General features: G+C 43.1%; 1 protein-coding gene across 1 annotated transcript in view; it reads left to right on the plus strand.

Moving 5' to 3' along the window:
- The window catches only part of NUP210L (nucleoporin 210 like), a 123,223-nt gene that overhangs the window by 93,387 nt on the left and 13,696 nt on the right, over positions 1–16,140 (plus strand). The window contains exons 28-33 of the mRNA XM_021089795.1: positions 3,341–3,499; positions 4,997–5,088; positions 7,381–7,555; positions 11,614–11,789; positions 12,759–12,976; positions 15,454–15,590. Coding sequence (XP_020945454.1) covers positions 3,341–3,499; positions 4,997–5,088; positions 7,381–7,555; positions 11,614–11,789; positions 12,759–12,976; positions 15,454–15,590 — 957 coding nt within the window. The remainder of the gene's footprint in view (positions 1–3,340; positions 3,500–4,996; positions 5,089–7,380; positions 7,556–11,613; positions 11,790–12,758; positions 12,977–15,453; positions 15,591–16,140) is intronic.

Here is a 16,140-nt window from a genome sequence, read left to right on the forward strand (position 1 = left end):
TAGGGCCACCCTGCAGCATATGAAAGTTCCAGGCTAGGGGTCGAATCAGAGCTGCAGCTGCTGGCTTATGCTGCAACTACAACGACATGGAATCCTAGCCACATCTGCAACTTACACCACATTTCACGGCAATGCCGGATTCTTAACCCACTGATTGAGGACAGGGATTGAACTCACATCCTCATGGATACTGGTGAGATTCCTCTCCACCATGCCACAATGGGAACTCCCTCTTTATGTTTCCTTTTGTGTGTTTCTTTTTGCTGGTTTTTGTTTTTGTTTTTGTTTTTGGTCTTTTTGTCTTATTAGGGCCGCACCCGAAGCACATGGAGGTTCCCAGGCTAGGAGTCCAATCAGAGTTGTAGCTGCCAGCCACAGCCACAGCCACAGCAACACCAGATCCGAGCCATGTCTTCGATCTGTACTACAGCTCACCACAACACCAGATCCTTAACCCACTGAGCAAGGCCAGGGATCAAACTTGCATCCTCAGGGATCCTAGTTGGTTTGTTACCACTAAGCCATGACAGGAACTCCTAAGTCTTTATGTTTTTAAAAAGAGCTTAATGTTTTAGCATTAAACCTTACTCTAAAACCTGAGAAAAGAAAAGGAGGAGTTCCCATTGTGGCCCAGCGGGTTAAGGACCCAACATTATCTCTGTGAGGATGCAGGTTCAATCCCTAGGTTAAGGATCTGGCATTGCTGCAAGCTGTGGCATAGGTCGCAGATGTGACTCAGACCTGGTGTCACCATGGCTGTGGCCTAGGCCTCAGCTGCAGCTCCAATTCAACCCCTAAGCTGAGAACTTCCATATGCCACAGGTATAGCCCTAAAAAAGAAAAAAAGAAAAAAAGTAAAGAAAGAAAAGTCTGAAAAAATACATCTATTTCCAATTTTCTAAAAATATTCTACATCTGGAGTTCCCACTGCAGAGCAGCAGAAACAAATCTGACTAGGAACCACAAGGTTGCAGGTTCAATCCCTAGCCTCGCTCATTGGGTTAAGGATCTGGCATTGCTGTGAGCTGTGGTGTAGGTCTCAGACATGGCTCGGATCCCGAGTTGCTGTGGCTGTGGCATAAGCCGGCAGCTGTAGCTCCAATTCGACCCCTAGCCTGGGAACTTCCATATGTCATGGGTATGGCCCTAAAAAGAAAAAAAAAATTCCAAATCTATAATCCAAGGAAACTGGTGGTTGGGCCTTCTGTCAAGGGCTGCCCAGAATCTAGTTATACTTGGAACTGAAGAGAGATAGAACTGTACTTAGTTTGCTAGAGTTCTACAGAAGGATTGGCTTTTTTTTTTTTTAATGGCCACACCATATGAAAGTTTCCCCAAGCTGTGGATTGAAACCAGCCACAGCTGTGACCTACGCCTCAGCTGTGGCAACACCAAATCCTTTAACACACTGTGCAGGGCCAGAAATAAAACCTGCACTGCTGCAGAGAACTGAGGCACTGCAGTTGGATTCTTGACCCACTGCACCACAGCAGGAACTACTTGACTTTTTTTTCTTGAGTAGCAAATAGGAATTGTGTGAGAGAATGGCTTAGGCCTTAGTATTGTTCTACTTCTTTTCTTTAATTTTCTTCTCTAAATAATCACTCCTGGGAGTTTCCGTCATGGCTTAGTGATAGGATCCCTAAGGATGTGGGTTCAATCCCTGGCCTTGCTCAGTGGGTTAAGGACCTGGTGTTGCTGTGAGCTGTGGTGTAGGTCACAGACGCAGCTCAGATCCTGCATTGCTGTGGCTGTGGAGTAGGCTGGCAGCTGTAGGTCCAATTCGACCCCTAGCCTAGGAACTTCCATATAGCACGGGTGAGGTCCTAAAAAAAAAAAAAAAAATAGAATCACTCTTTTCTCTAGTGGAAGAAATGATTGAGAGCATACAAAGATTTTCTTCCCCTGCCTTAGGTCCTATATAGACAAACTGGATAAAGAAGTAGGCAAATACAAAGGTCTCTAGGAGTTCCCATTGTGGCTCAGCGGGTTAAGAACCCAACTACTATCCATGAGGATGTCTGTTCAATCCCTGGCCTCACTCAGTGGGTTAAGGATCCAGCGTTGCCACAAGCTATGGTGTAGGTCGCAGACAAAGCTTGGATCTGGAGTTGTTGTGGCTGTGGTGTAGGCCGGCAGCTGCAGCTTCAATTTGACTCCTAGCCTGCAAAATTCCATATGCTGCAGATGTGGCCCTAAAAAGGAAAAAAAGAGAAAAAAGAAAGAGGAGAAAAAGAAAGAAAGGTCTCTAATGCCCTGAAAGCTAGACTTCCTGCTCTGTGGTGTCACCATTTAGAAATTCACTTGGATGAAACAATTATAAACCACTCGTTCTTTAGCTTAAGACTTTCTTCCAGACAATTAATTGAAATCTGCACAAAGGAAATGCAAGTTTTTATGAAGGGGAAAAGGGAAAGCTGATTTGGGAACTTGGAACTCTGTATGAGTAAAGACAGCTAGAAGGAAGGTCTTGAGGGCGCCACAACAGCAAGAAAGCGGAGGAGATAGGACATGAAATGAATGCCAAAAAGATAGGCAAGGGTCTACATCGACATGTGCCTTAGTGTTGACCCTCCCTGCCCTCGTGCCAGAAACCTGTCAAGATCTAAACCTTGTCCGGTCTAGACTAGAATGGTGAGTGGAGCAAGTAGAGAGATGGTTAGCTAGTCTTAGCATAGTCCTAAAACAACGGCTTCCCTTTCTCGTCCTCTTACTTGTTACCACTCTGACCTCCAGCAGTAGATGGCTTCACTTCTCTCTCATCTAAAGTTCTGTCTGAACCCATTCTAGAAATCCCTTCCTCATTTCTGTATTTCTCCTACAATGAATTGACTTCAAGAACAGAATTCTTGCATAAGAATCTTTTCAGAATTAGTTGAGAACTGAAAACAGAAGTTTACTTTCGGGGTGACCGTGTTGCTAGGAATCTCAAAATAAATAAATATGAAAATAAGCCCTGGAACTCTAACTCCTTTTTTTTTTTTTTTTTTTTTTTTTTTAGGACCACACCTGCAACATATGAAAGTTACCAGGCTAGGGGTCGAATCGGAGCTACAGCTGCTGGCCTACACCACAGCCACAGCAACGTGGGATCCGAGCCATGTCTGCGACCTGCACCACAGCTCAGGGCAACACTGAATCCTTAACCCTCTGAGCCAGGCCAGGGAGCAAACCCACGTCTTCGTGGATACTAGTCAGACTCATTTCCGTTATGCCACAATGGGAACTCCTCTAATTCTTCTAGGTAGCTATTTCCAACATACATTTTCCTTATTACAACAAAGAAGGGAGGGTACAGTGTATTCATGAATCTTTCTTAATCCTTCCCTTCACTGTCTAGGTTTTTCTACAACTCCCAGTAGAGAATAACTTTGCCATGGTGGTTCACACAAAAGCAGCTGGTCGGACCACCATCAGAGTCACTGTCCGCTGCATGAACAGTTCCTCTGGGCAGTTTGAGGGGAATTTATTGGAACTGTCGGATGAAGTTCAGATCCTGGTAAGGTCTCAAACCTAAATCATGTCTTTATATATCAAGGAGAAGAAAGTTATATTCTCTTATCCATGAAGAGCTTAGTCTGAATAGAGATAGGGAAATTGATAGAGGAGTCCCCGAAACAGGTTTATGGTTTCTAGATCTTTGTTACCCCTGCTAATTTCTTCTATGTAAGTACTGACATTAGAAACTACAGCACGGAGTTCCCGTCGTGGCGCAGTGGTTAACAAATCCGACTAGGAACCATGAGGTTGTGGGTTCGGTCCCTGCCCTTGCTCAGTGGGTTAAGGATCCAGCGTTGCCGTGAACTGTGGTGTAGGTTGCAGACGCGGCTCGGATCTGGTGTTGCTGTGGCTCTGGCGTAGGCCCCGGGCTACAGCTCCGATAGATCCCTAGCCTGGGAACCTCCATATGCCAAGGGAGCGCCCCAAAGAAATAGCAAAAAAGACAAAAAAAAAAAAGAAAAGAAAAGAAAGAAACTACAGCACATGCAATCCCCTCAGCTCCCCACACCATGAATGCAGTATATGAACACTGTAATAACTAAAGAGAGATTAATATCTGATTTGTTCTGCCTAACATAGATATTATGATATAGTCCACTTAGCTATAGTCACAGGTAAAATAAAATCCTATCCTAACTTCTGATAAGGTATAAGAGTACAAGTATTTTCTCAAGCTGAAAGCTAAATAGCATTATTGTTTTGAGAATTCAAGAGAAAAATTATCATATGTGTGGAGCAAATAAGTCTCTCTACCTCTGAATTTGGGACTAATTTTTTTATTTTTATTTTTCCCCCCTCCTTTATTTTGGCTTTGATTCCCTGATGCAGTGCAGTATAGAGGAAAAATCACTTTACTAAGAGATGGCAGACCAGAATAGTGTCCCTTGCTAATCTGATACTATAGGTTCTTGGAGTTTCCGTCATGGCGCAGCGGAAACAATCCAACTAGGAACCATGAGGTTGTGGGTTCGATCCCTGGCCTCGCTCAGTGGGTTAAGGATCTGGCATTGCTGTAAGGTGTGGTGTAGGTCGCAGACACAGGTCAGATTCTGTGTTGCTGCGTCTGTGATGTCAGCCGGAAGCTGTAGCGCCGATTGGACCCCTAGCCTGGGAACCTCCATATGCCATGGGTACAGCCCTAAAAAGCCAAAAAAAAATTACTATAGGTTGTTAGCTCTCAAATCTCTTTTCAGGTTATTAGAGCTAAAATTAGAAATTCCATAATTACTTTATACCTAATATCTAAGTAATGTAGAGGATGTGGTAAGTGTAAACTTTGTCACATTCCCAGTCCCTTGTAGTCAGAAGCAGGGCTAATGCTAAACTGTATATTCTAGATTACCTAGATATGTTTTAAATGCTCGTTTTGGAAAGGAGGATTGTGGGACATTGGGCTAAACCAAAGTTAGGCAGACCATTTGTAAGTAAAGCCTGTGAGTAAAGGTCATCGTTTATCTTTTCCAGAAATGAGGAAAACATTATTTTCTCATTCTAGGTGTTTGAAAAGCTCCAACTTTTCTATCCAGAGTGCCAACCTGAGCAAATTCTTATGCCCATGAATTCTCAGCTCAAACTCCATACCAATAGGTAAGGCAGGCCAGGATCTAACTTTACCCTCATTGAAACATTGCGCATGGAAAGAACTATTGCCTTAGGTGATTTTTATAACCCACAAATAATTTTTTTTTTTTGTTTAAGTGAAATTTATATAACATAAAATTAAAGTGGGGAGTTCCTTGGTAGTCTAGTGGTTAGGTTTTGTCACTTTTACTGCTGCAGCCTGGGTTCAATCCCTGGTCTGGGAACTGAAATCCCACATCAAGTTGCTGCATACTGAGGCTATTAAAAAAAAAAAAATTAGGAGTACCCGTCGTGGCTCAGTGGTTAACGAATCCAACTGGGAACCATGAGGTTGCGGGTTCCATCCCCGGCCTCGCTCAGTGGGTTAAGGATCCGGCGTTGCCGTGAGCTGTGCTGTAGGTCACAGACTCGGCTCGGATCCCGAGTTGCTGTGGCTGTGGTGTAGGCCAGGGGCTACAGCTCCGATTCGACCCCTAGCCTGGGAACCTCCATATGCCGTAAGAGCGGCCCTAGAAAAGGCAAAAAGACAAAAAAAAAAAAAATTAAAGTGTACAATTCAGCGGCATTTAGCACATGCACAGTATTGTACAACCATCACCTGTATCTAGTTCCAAAACATTTTCATTACCACCAAAGGAGACTCATACCAATTAAGCAGTCACTCAAAATTCTCCCCTCTGCTCAGCACCTAGAAACCACTACTCTGCTATCTCTATGAATTTAACTATTGCATATTTCACGTAAGTGAAATCATACAATATGTGACTTTGTGTGTTGGCTTATTGCAGTTAGCATAATTTTTTTTTTTTTTTTTTGTCTTTTTAGGGCTGCATCCATGGCATCTGGAAGTTCTCAGGCTTGGAGCTGAATCTGAGCTGTAGTTGGCGGCCTACATCACAGCCACAGCACCTCAGAATCCAAGCCATGTCTGAAACCTACACCACAACTCACAGCAACACCAGATCCTTAACCCACATGCAAGGCCAGGGATCGAATCCAAGTCCTCATGGATCCTAGTCGGATTCTTTTCCACTGAGCCACAATGGGAACTCCTAGCATATTTTTGAGGTTCATTCTCATTGTAGCTTATACTGGTACTTCATTCCTTTTTATGACTGAATGATATCCCATTGATGAAAATAACACATTTTGTTTATCCACTCACCTGTTGGTGGACTTTTGGTTTGTTTTCACCTTTCAGCTATTGTGGATAGTGCTGCTATGAACATTCACATTACAAGTATTTGTTTGAACACACTCGTCCCTTGCTATCCACAGGGGATTGATTCTAGGACCCACATCCCCCTACCAAAATCTGCAGATAAGTGTGTTCCAGTTTTAAGTCAGTGGAAATGAATCCAACTATTTTCCATGAGGATGCAGGTTCAATCCCTGGCCTCGCTCAGTGGGTTAAGGATCCAGCATTGCCGTGAGCTGCAGTGTAGTTTGCAGATGTGGCTCAGATTTGGCATTGCTGTGGCTGCAGTGTAGCCCAGCAGCTGTAGCTCTGATTCGACCCCTGGCCTGGGAACTTTCATATGCTGCTCATGGGGCCCTAAAAAGCAAAAACAAAACAAAACAAAAAATCTGCAGATACAAAATCTATTGTATAAAATGATGTAGTACTTGCATATAACCTATGCACATCCTCCCCAATACCTATAATAAATGTAAATGTTATGTAAATATTTGCCAGAACAAGGCAAATACAAATTTTGCTTTTCAGAACTTTATGAAATTTTCAATCTGTGGTCAGTAATCTGTGGATGCAGAACCCACAGATATGAAAGCTGACTGTAGCTGTTTTCAATTCCCTTTTTTTTTTTTAGGGCCACACCCGTGGCGTATGGAAGTTCCCAGGCTAGGGATCGAATCAGAGCTACAGCTGCCGGCCTACACCACAGCCACCGCAACACCAGATCCGAGCCACATCTGCAACCACACCGCAGCTCATGGCAACGCTGGATCCCCAACCCACAAGGCAGGCCAGAGATCAAGCCCACACCCTCATGGATACTAGTCGGATTTGTTTCCACTGTGCCACAATGGGAACTCCTGTTTTCAATTCTTTTGGCCAAATAATTTTTAATATTAATTATCTAATAGTATTTGATTTTTAAAGAGATATGCATAATCCAAAGGCTGATTTTTACCTGAGGAACAAATAACTACACAACATAGAGAATGGCAAGCATTTGCCTCAGGGTACAACCTCTAACAGTGAGCCTGGCAATCTCAACTCCTTTCTGATCAAACAGAGCCATCAAAGAGATGCCACTTGCCCTATTTGTTCCCTAGGGAAGGGGCCGCCTTTGTGAGTTCCCGTGTTCTCAAGTGTTTCCCTAATTCATCTGTCATTGAGGAGGACGGTGAAGGGCTCCTGAAAGCTGGTTCCATTGCAGGTACTGCTGTATTGGAAGTCACTTCCATAGAACCTTTTGGAGTCAACCAAACAACTATAACTGGGGTTCAGGTGAGTTCAGGGGCTTACTCAAAAAGATAAAAGGAATGTAATGGCCATAAGAGGCAGATTTCTGGTTTTTGGTTTTTGTTTTTTTTGGTCTGTTGTGTGCTGCAGCTTGATGTGGTATCTCAGTTCCCACACCAGGGGTTGAACCCAGGCCACAGCAGCAAAAGCACCAAGTCCTAACCACTAGACCACCAGAGAACTCCCGGATTTCCTCTTTTTTTGTATTTATTTTTATTTTTATAGCCACACCTGCAGCATATGAAATTTCCCAGGCCAGGGATTTAATCTGAGTTGCAATTGCAACCTACGCTGCAGCTGTGGTTATGCAAGATACTTTATTTTTTTTTTATTACTCAAATGAATTTATCACATCTGTAGTTGTATAATGATCATAACAATCTGATTTCACAAGATTTCCATCCCACAGCCCAAGCACATCCCCCCACCCCCCAAACTGTCTCCTCCGGAGACCATAAGTTTTTCATTGTCTGTGAGTCAGCATCTGTTCTGCAAAAAGTTCAGTCTGTCTTTTTTTCAGATTCCACATGTCAGTGAAAGCATTTGATGTTGGTGTCTCATTGTATGGCTGACTTCACTTAGCATGATAGTTTCTAGGTCCATCCATGTTGCTAAAAATGCTGGTATTTCGTTCTTTTTGATGGCTGAGTAATATTCCATTGTGTATATGTACCACATCTTCTGGATCCACTCCTCTGTTGATGGACATTTAGGTTGTTTCCATATCTTGGCTATTGTAAACAGTGCTGCAATGAACATTGGAGTACATGTGTCTTTGCGAGTCGAGGTTTTCTCTGGATAGATGCCCAGGAGTGGGATTGCCAGATCAAATGGTAGTTCCACAGTGGTTGCACCAATTTACAATCCCACCAACAGTGTACTAGGGTTCCTTTTCCCCACCCCCTCTCCAGCACTTTTTGTTTGTAGACTTTTGGATGATGGCCATTCTGGCTGGTGTAAGGTGGTACCTCAGAGTGGTTTCTATTTGTATCTCTCTAATAATGAGTGATGTTGAACATCTTTTCATGTGTTTCTCGGCCATCTGTATGTCTTCTTTGGAGAATTGTCTGTTTAGATCTTCTGCCCATTTTTGGATGGGGTTGTTTGTTTTTTTGGTATGGAGCTGCGGAAGGTGTTTATAAATTTTGGAGATTAATCCCTTGTCAGTTGATTCACTTGCAAAGATTTCCTCCCATTCTGTGGGTTGTCTTTTTGTGTTGTTGAGGGTTTCCTTTGCTGTGCAGAAACTTTTAAGTTTGATGAGGTCCCATTTGTTTATTTTTGTTTTTACTGTCAATACTCTAAGAGGTGGATCTGAGAAGATGTTGCTGTCGTTTATGTCAGAGTGTATTTGGCCTATGTTTTCCTCTAAGAGTTTTATAGTGTCTGGTCTTATATCTAAGTCTTTAATCCATTCTGAGTTTATTTTTGTGTATGGTGTTAGGGAGTGTGCTAATTTCATTCTTTTCCATGTGGCTGTCCAGTTTCCCCAGCACCACTTATTGAACAAGGTGTCCTTTCTCCATTGTATAGTCTTGCTTCCTTTGTCATAGATTAGTTGGCTGTAAGTGCATGGGTTTGATTCTGGGCTTTCTATCCTGTTACACTGATCTATATGTCTGTCTTTGTGCCAGTACCATGCAGTTTTGATGACTGTTGCTTTGTAGTATAGTCTGAAGTCCGGGAGCCTGATTCCTCCAGCTCCATTTTTCTTTTTCAATACACAGAAATCGATAGCGTTTCTATATACTAACAATGAAAAAGCAGAAAAGGAAATTAGGGAAGCAATCCCGTTTACCATTGCACCCAAAAGAATAAAATACCTAGGAGTAAACCTACCTAAAGAAACAAAAGACCTGTACTCTGAAAACTACAAGCCACTGATGAAAGAAATCAAAGATGACACAAATAGATGGAAAGATATACCATGCTCGTGGATTAGAAGAGTTAATATTATCAAAATGACCTATACTACCCAAGGCAATCTACAGATTCAATGCAATCCCTATCAAATTACCAAGGACATTTTTCACAGAACTTGAACAAAATATTTTAAAGTTTGTTTGGAAGTACAAAAAACCCAGAATAGCCAAAGACATCCTGAAAAAGAAATATGCAAGATACTTTAACCCACTGCTCCCAGGCCAAAGATTGAACCTGCCTCCACAATGACTGAAGCAGCTACAGTCGGATTCTTACCCACTGTGCCAGAGCGGGAACTCCCAGATTTCCTTTTTTAAGGAGTAGAAACTTCTCTGGGAGTTCCCTTATGGTCTAATGGTTAAGGATTCAGGGTTAAATCCCTGGCCCAGGAAACTTCTGCATGCTATGAGGGCAGCCAAAAAAGAAAAATAAAGGATAGCTGGAGTTCCTTGAAGGCACAGTAGGTTAAGGATCTGGCATTCTCACCTCTGTGTCTTGAGTCTCTTCTGTGGCGTGAGCTCAGTCCCTAGCTCTAGAACTTCTACAGGTCATGAGTGTAGCACCCCCACCCCCCAAAAAAGGATAGCTTTATTATTTTTTTTTAATTTATAAAAGGATTAGTCTTGGAGTTCCCTCTGTGGGGCAGCAAGTTAAATATCTGTTGTTGTCTCGGTGGCAACTAGGTTTCAATCCCTGGCCCTGCGAAGTGAGTTAAGGATCTGGCATTGCCACAGTTGTGGCATAGGTCATAGCTCTGGCTCAGATTCGATCCATGGCCCGAGAACTTCCATATGCCGAGAGTGTGGCCAGAGCTTGGGGCAGGGTGGGGAGTGGGGAGAAGAATTAGCCTCAAATTGGTATGACTGTCTTCTGAGCAGCTTTGGCCAGAAGGGTTGGTGTGGGAGAAGTATAGATCCACTGCTACCAAAATTAGGCTTTGCTCTGAATTTTTTAAAAACTTAGAATTGTAAGAGACCTTTGAGGTAAGTTAGTCTAAAACAAACAAGGAGTTCCCATCATGGCTCAGTGGTTAACGAATCCGACTAGGAACCTTGAGGTTGTGTGTTCCATCCCTGGTCTCTCTTAGTGGGTTAAGGATCCGGCATTGCTGTGACCTGCTGTGTAGGTCACAGATGCAGCTTGGATCCCACGTTGCTGTGGCTGTGGTGTAGGCTGGAGGCTTCAGCTCCGATTGGACCCCTAGCCTGGGAACCTCCATATGCTGCAGGTGCAGCCCTAGAAAAGACAAAAAATAAAAATATATAAATAAATAAAACAAACAAAAAAACTTTAGGCCTTAAAAAATCTAGTATACTCCAGCTTCTGTGTTACTCCTTTTATATATATTACCTCATCTAAATACCACAAAAAACCTATGAGACAGGTATTATTATTATCCCTATTAAACTGGTAAGAAATAGGAAACCTAGAATGGTTGAATGAATCCATGAAATGATAAAGCTAGGGTTCAATGCTAGGCTTCTTTTACCATAACATAGTTTATCTTACAGTGTGAAAGCACAGTCTAAAGTATTCTTGACAGGGAGTTCCTGTCGTGGCACAGAGGAAATGAATCCGACTAGGAACCATGAGGTTTCAGGTTCAATCCCTGACCTCGCCTGGAAGGTTGAGGATCCGGCATTGACATGAGCTGTGGTGTAGGTCGCAGACGTGGCTTTGATCCCGAGTTGCTGTGGCTCTGGCGGAGGCCAGCAGCTGTAGCTCAGATTGGACCCCTAGCCTGGGAACCTCCACATGCTGCGGGTGCGGCCCTGAAAAGACAAAAGACAAAAATAAATAAATAAATAAATAACGTGATAATTCTTGACAAATTATCAGTTATTTAACAATAAATATTGACACTCTGCACCAAATAGATGGAATGCAATCCTTTCCTCAAAAAGCTCCAACTTCTCTTCACATTTCCACTGTAATAATTAAAAAGCCATTTCCTATGCTGTCATATTTCTTTTTCACTCTGATTTGTCATCTGAAATCAAGAGCTAATTATTTCCTATGAAAGAGGAACAGTGTTTTTTTCACTGATCATAAATCTGAGAATATGGCTGAAGCTCCTGTCCAATGCATCCTCCTCTGTACAGTGGTTTTGTCTTCCACAGGTAGCACCGGTGACTTACCTGCGAATAAGCAGCCAACCCAAGCTGTACGCAGCTCAAGGAAGGACCCTATCAGCCTTTCCCTTGGGCATGTCTCTCACCTTCTTTGTTCAGTTTTATAATAGCATCGGAGAGAAATTCCACACACATAATACCCAACTTTATCTGGCTTTGAACAGGTATGGAAGGCAAAGGAATGATGTTGACACTGTGGTAGAAATCTTGTAGGAGTTCCCGTCGTGGCTCAGTGGTTAACGAATCCGACTAGGAACCATGAGGTTGAGGGTTCAATCCCTGGCCTTACTCGGTGGGTTAAGGATCCGGTGTTGCCGTGAGCTGTGGTGTAGGTCGCAGACGTGGCTCGGATCCCGCGTTGCTGTGGCTCTGGCATAGGCTAGCAGCTACAGCTCCAATTGGACCCCTAGCCTGGGAACCTCTATATGCTGCGGGAGCGGCCCAAGAAATGGCAAAAAGACAAAAAAAAAAAAAAAAAAAAAAAAGAAAGAAAAAGAAATCTTGTAGATTAGCCAGATATTATACAGCAGTTCCAGTAAATCACTTTCATGTATTGCACTTGGAATCTGATCGTTCTTTCACAAAGATGGGGAAAAGACCAGAATTAGTTGTTCAACAAAGAAAGATTTCAGGACGTTTTAAATTTGACTTCATAGAAAGCTCCCATGGTGAGCTAATTGGAGTATTATCAAAAAGCTGTACTGGAAAAAAATTTTAATTAAAAAAAAACCCTTACTGGGCGCTATATATATGCAGGTAATAGACCTGATCCATAGCCCCTAGTTGTTTACTCTCCATTGTAGAATTCCATCTGATTTTTTTTTTTTAATTAGCAGCGCACCCATGACATATGGAAGCTCCCAGGCTAGGTGTCAGATCAGAGTTGCAGCTGCCAGCCTACACCACAGCTGCAGCGACGCCAGATCCTTAACCAGCTCAGAGCTGGGCCAGGGATCAAACCCAAGTCCTCATGGTTACTAGTCTGGTTTGTTATTGCTGAGCCACAATGGGAACCCCCCAATCTGAACTTTTGACCTATTGAATATAAAGTGTTGTGATAGAATCTGTCCCCAGAACCATTTCCTAAATGTTGTCTCTTTTCAGAGATTTCTACTTTTCATGTCTACTTTCAGAGATGACCTGCTGCTTATTGGACCAGGGAATAAGAACTATACATACATGGCCCAGGCTGTGAACAGAGGGGTGACACTTATAGGGCTCTGGGACCAAAGACATCCAGGCATGGCAGATTATATTCCTGTTTCTGTAGAGCACGCCATCGAGCCAGACACCACGCTTACATTTGTGGGAGATGTCATCTGCTTCAGCACCCACCTCCTCAGCCAGAATGGTTTGTATACCTTCCCTTTCTCAACCACACAACTGACAGGATTAGAAAGCAACTCATCCCTTAGAGACTTTTTTCCAAATTATCTAAAATCTAAGGGGCTCTCTGAGAAAGAAGATACTTTTATGTGCTTTATTATCTTCCATATAATTCTGTTTAGTGCCCATGTCTCTCCATGGCCAGCCAATTAGAGGTCAGCCCATAGTATTTATCAAGCGCCTATTGAATATATATAGGCAGTGTGAGTATTGTGCCTTCTCCTCCATCCCCAGCTTCTTTTTTTTTTTCTTTAAAGTATCCTTTTATTTTATTTTATTTTATTTTATTTTCCCACTGTACAGCAAGAGGATCAAGTTATCCTTACATGTATACATTACAATTACATTTTTTTCCCCACCCTTTGTTCTGTTGCAACATGAGTATCTAGACAAATTTCTCAATGCTACTCAGCAGGATCTACTTGTAAATCTATTCTAAGTTGTGTCCATCCCCAGCTTCTGAAGGAGGGTAATTGCTAAGTTGAACATCGGTAAAGGATGAAATCAAAGGAAGGAAAGGACCATAAGGCTTTATTTCTAAGAACCAATTGTATGTACACTATTTTGTGAGGCACATTTGAAGGCCTAACTCCTACATATTCTATACTATCACTGTAAGAAGGTTTGGCCTTGTACTGGGCTATGGTATACCTTTTTTTTTTTTTTTTTTTTTTTCTTTAGGGCCACGCTCTTGGCATAAGGAAGTTCCCAGGCAAGGGGTCAAATCAGAGCTACAGCTGCCGGCCTACGCCACAGCCACTGCAACACCAGATCCTTAAACCCACTGAGTGAGGCCAAGGATGGAACCTGCATCCTCATGAATACTAGTCAGATTTGTTTCTGCTGTGCCACAAAGGGAACTCCCTACACTATACTCTTGATTAGCAAAGCATTTCTGTTCTAAGAAGTACTATTACGTTAAAGAAAATCTGGAGTTCCCATCGTGGCACAGCGGAAATGAATCTGAATAGGAACCATGAGGTTTCGGGTTCGATCCCTGGCCTCGCTCAGTGGGTTAAGGATCAGTGTTGCTGTGAGCTGTGGTGTAGGCTGCAGATGTGGCTCGGATCCCACCGTGCTGTAGCTCTGGTGTAGGCCAGCAGCTGCAGCTCCAGTTAGAGCCTCCATATGCCACGGGTACAGCCGTAAAAAGACAAAAGACCAAAAAAAAGAAAGAAAGAAGAGAAAAGAAAATCAGTGTGTATTTTATCTTTGGGCTTACAGGTAGCATACCCCAAAATGGCATAAACTGACTGGGGGTATGCCACCATATAATCCATCCATCCAAGTAAGGCTGGCTAGTGTATGTGGCCTTGAGCTGTACATCCTCTTCTGGAAACTATGAAGACATGTGTTTGGGTAAAGTGATGTAATGTTGGACCTGACTTTAACACTAACTATATACTTTGGAGTTGATCCAAAGGGAGCTCTATGCAGCCTAGGTCAGATCCTCCAAATTGACTTGCAAGCAACCACTACTTAAAACATGTAATCTAGGGCTGATGAGCTAACTCTGCTTATAATCTTTTGTCGATGAAGCAGAGGCTTTTTTACTCCCTTTTCCCAGATTCTGTTAGGATTGTCCCTCTGTCTTTCATTCTGGAATTTTGGGAGCATCCCAAATCCACACACTTTGTTTTTTTATTTTTGGGGGATTTTTTGCATTTTTTTGTTTTTGTTTTTGTTTTTGTTTTTTTCTTTTTACCTTTTCCTAGGGCCGCTCCCATGGCATATGGAGGTTCCCAGGCTAGGGGTCGAATCAGAGCTGTAGCTGCTGGCCTACGCCAGAGCCACAGCAATCCAGGATCCGAGCTGAGTCTGAGATCTACACCATAGCTTACGGCAACGCCGGATCCTTAACTCACTGAGCAAGGCCAGGGATTGAATCCGAAACCTCATGGTTCCTAGTCGGATTCGTTAACCACTGAGCCAAGATGGGAACTCCCAAATCCGTACACTTTGGATGGGGAAGCAGAAGGGCCACATGCCAGGATCAGTAACCTAATCTAATATTTGACATTCTCTTGCTACCTTGAGACTTAAACCAAAGTAAATGAATCCTCTCTTCTGCCAGCTGACCCTTGCTTATAGTCTTCCTGCTCTTATCAATTAGTAGCTCAAAGCAGCTTCATCCTTAGCAGGGTATATAAAGTTTAATCAGAGAGTTATCCCTATGTGTAAAAAGAGTTTTTCTTTTTCCAAAGGAGAACCATTGCATTCTCCAACTAAGTAGCTCCTTTTGTGATTCTGAGGGTCAGTAGTTCCTATTTTATTCTGCTGACATGATATATGAAGGGGAAAGTGACATGCAGAAAACAGTTATCCTCAATGCCGCGTGTTCCTCCTGGGAGGGATACTTAAATGGTCTACTGATTTGTATTCTGAGTAAGGTTAGAGTGACCTTCGATTTATATCTAAGTGCCTTCTCTTGTCTTTTCCTAGGTGAACCCGGGACATGGATGATTTCTGCTGACAATATTCTACAAACAGACATTGTCACTGGAGTAGGAGTGGCCAGGAGTCCAGGAACAGCAACGATATTTCATGACATCCCAGGGCTGGTGAAAACATATCGAGAGGTAAACCTAATGATATAAAAGTTGAAGAATCAGAAGTTTCCGTCGTAGCTCAGTGGTTAATGAATCCAACTAGGAACCATGAGGTTTCAGGTTCAATCCCTGGCCTTGCTCAGTGGGTTGAGGATCTGGCGTTGCCATGAGCTGTGGTGTAGGTCCCAAATGCGGCTTGGATCCCGCATTGCTGTGGCCCTGGTGTAGGCCGGTTGCTACAGCTTCCGATTAGACCCTTAGCTTGGGAACCTCCACATGACCCAGGAGCGGCCCTAGAAATGGCAAAAAGACCAAAAAAAAAAAAGAAAAAGTTGAAGAATCAAGAGTAACTCTTTCCAGAATTCCCGTCATGGTGCAGAGGAAACAAACCCGACCAGGAACTATGAGGTTGCAGGTTCGATCCCTGGCCTCGCTCAGTGGGTTAAGGATCCGGCATTGCCATGAGCTGTGGTGTAGGTCACAGACAATGGCTCAGATCTGATGTTGCTTGGCTGTAGCATAGGCTGGTGGCTACAGTTCTGATTGGACCCCTAGCCTGGGAACTCCATATACCGTGGAT

The sequence above is a fragment of the Sus scrofa genome, chromosome 4 (assembly GCF_000003025.6).
Source record: "Sus scrofa isolate TJ Tabasco breed Duroc chromosome 4, Sscrofa11.1, whole genome shotgun sequence".
NCBI classification, from domain to species: domain Eukaryota; kingdom Metazoa; phylum Chordata; class Mammalia; order Artiodactyla; family Suidae; genus Sus; species Sus scrofa.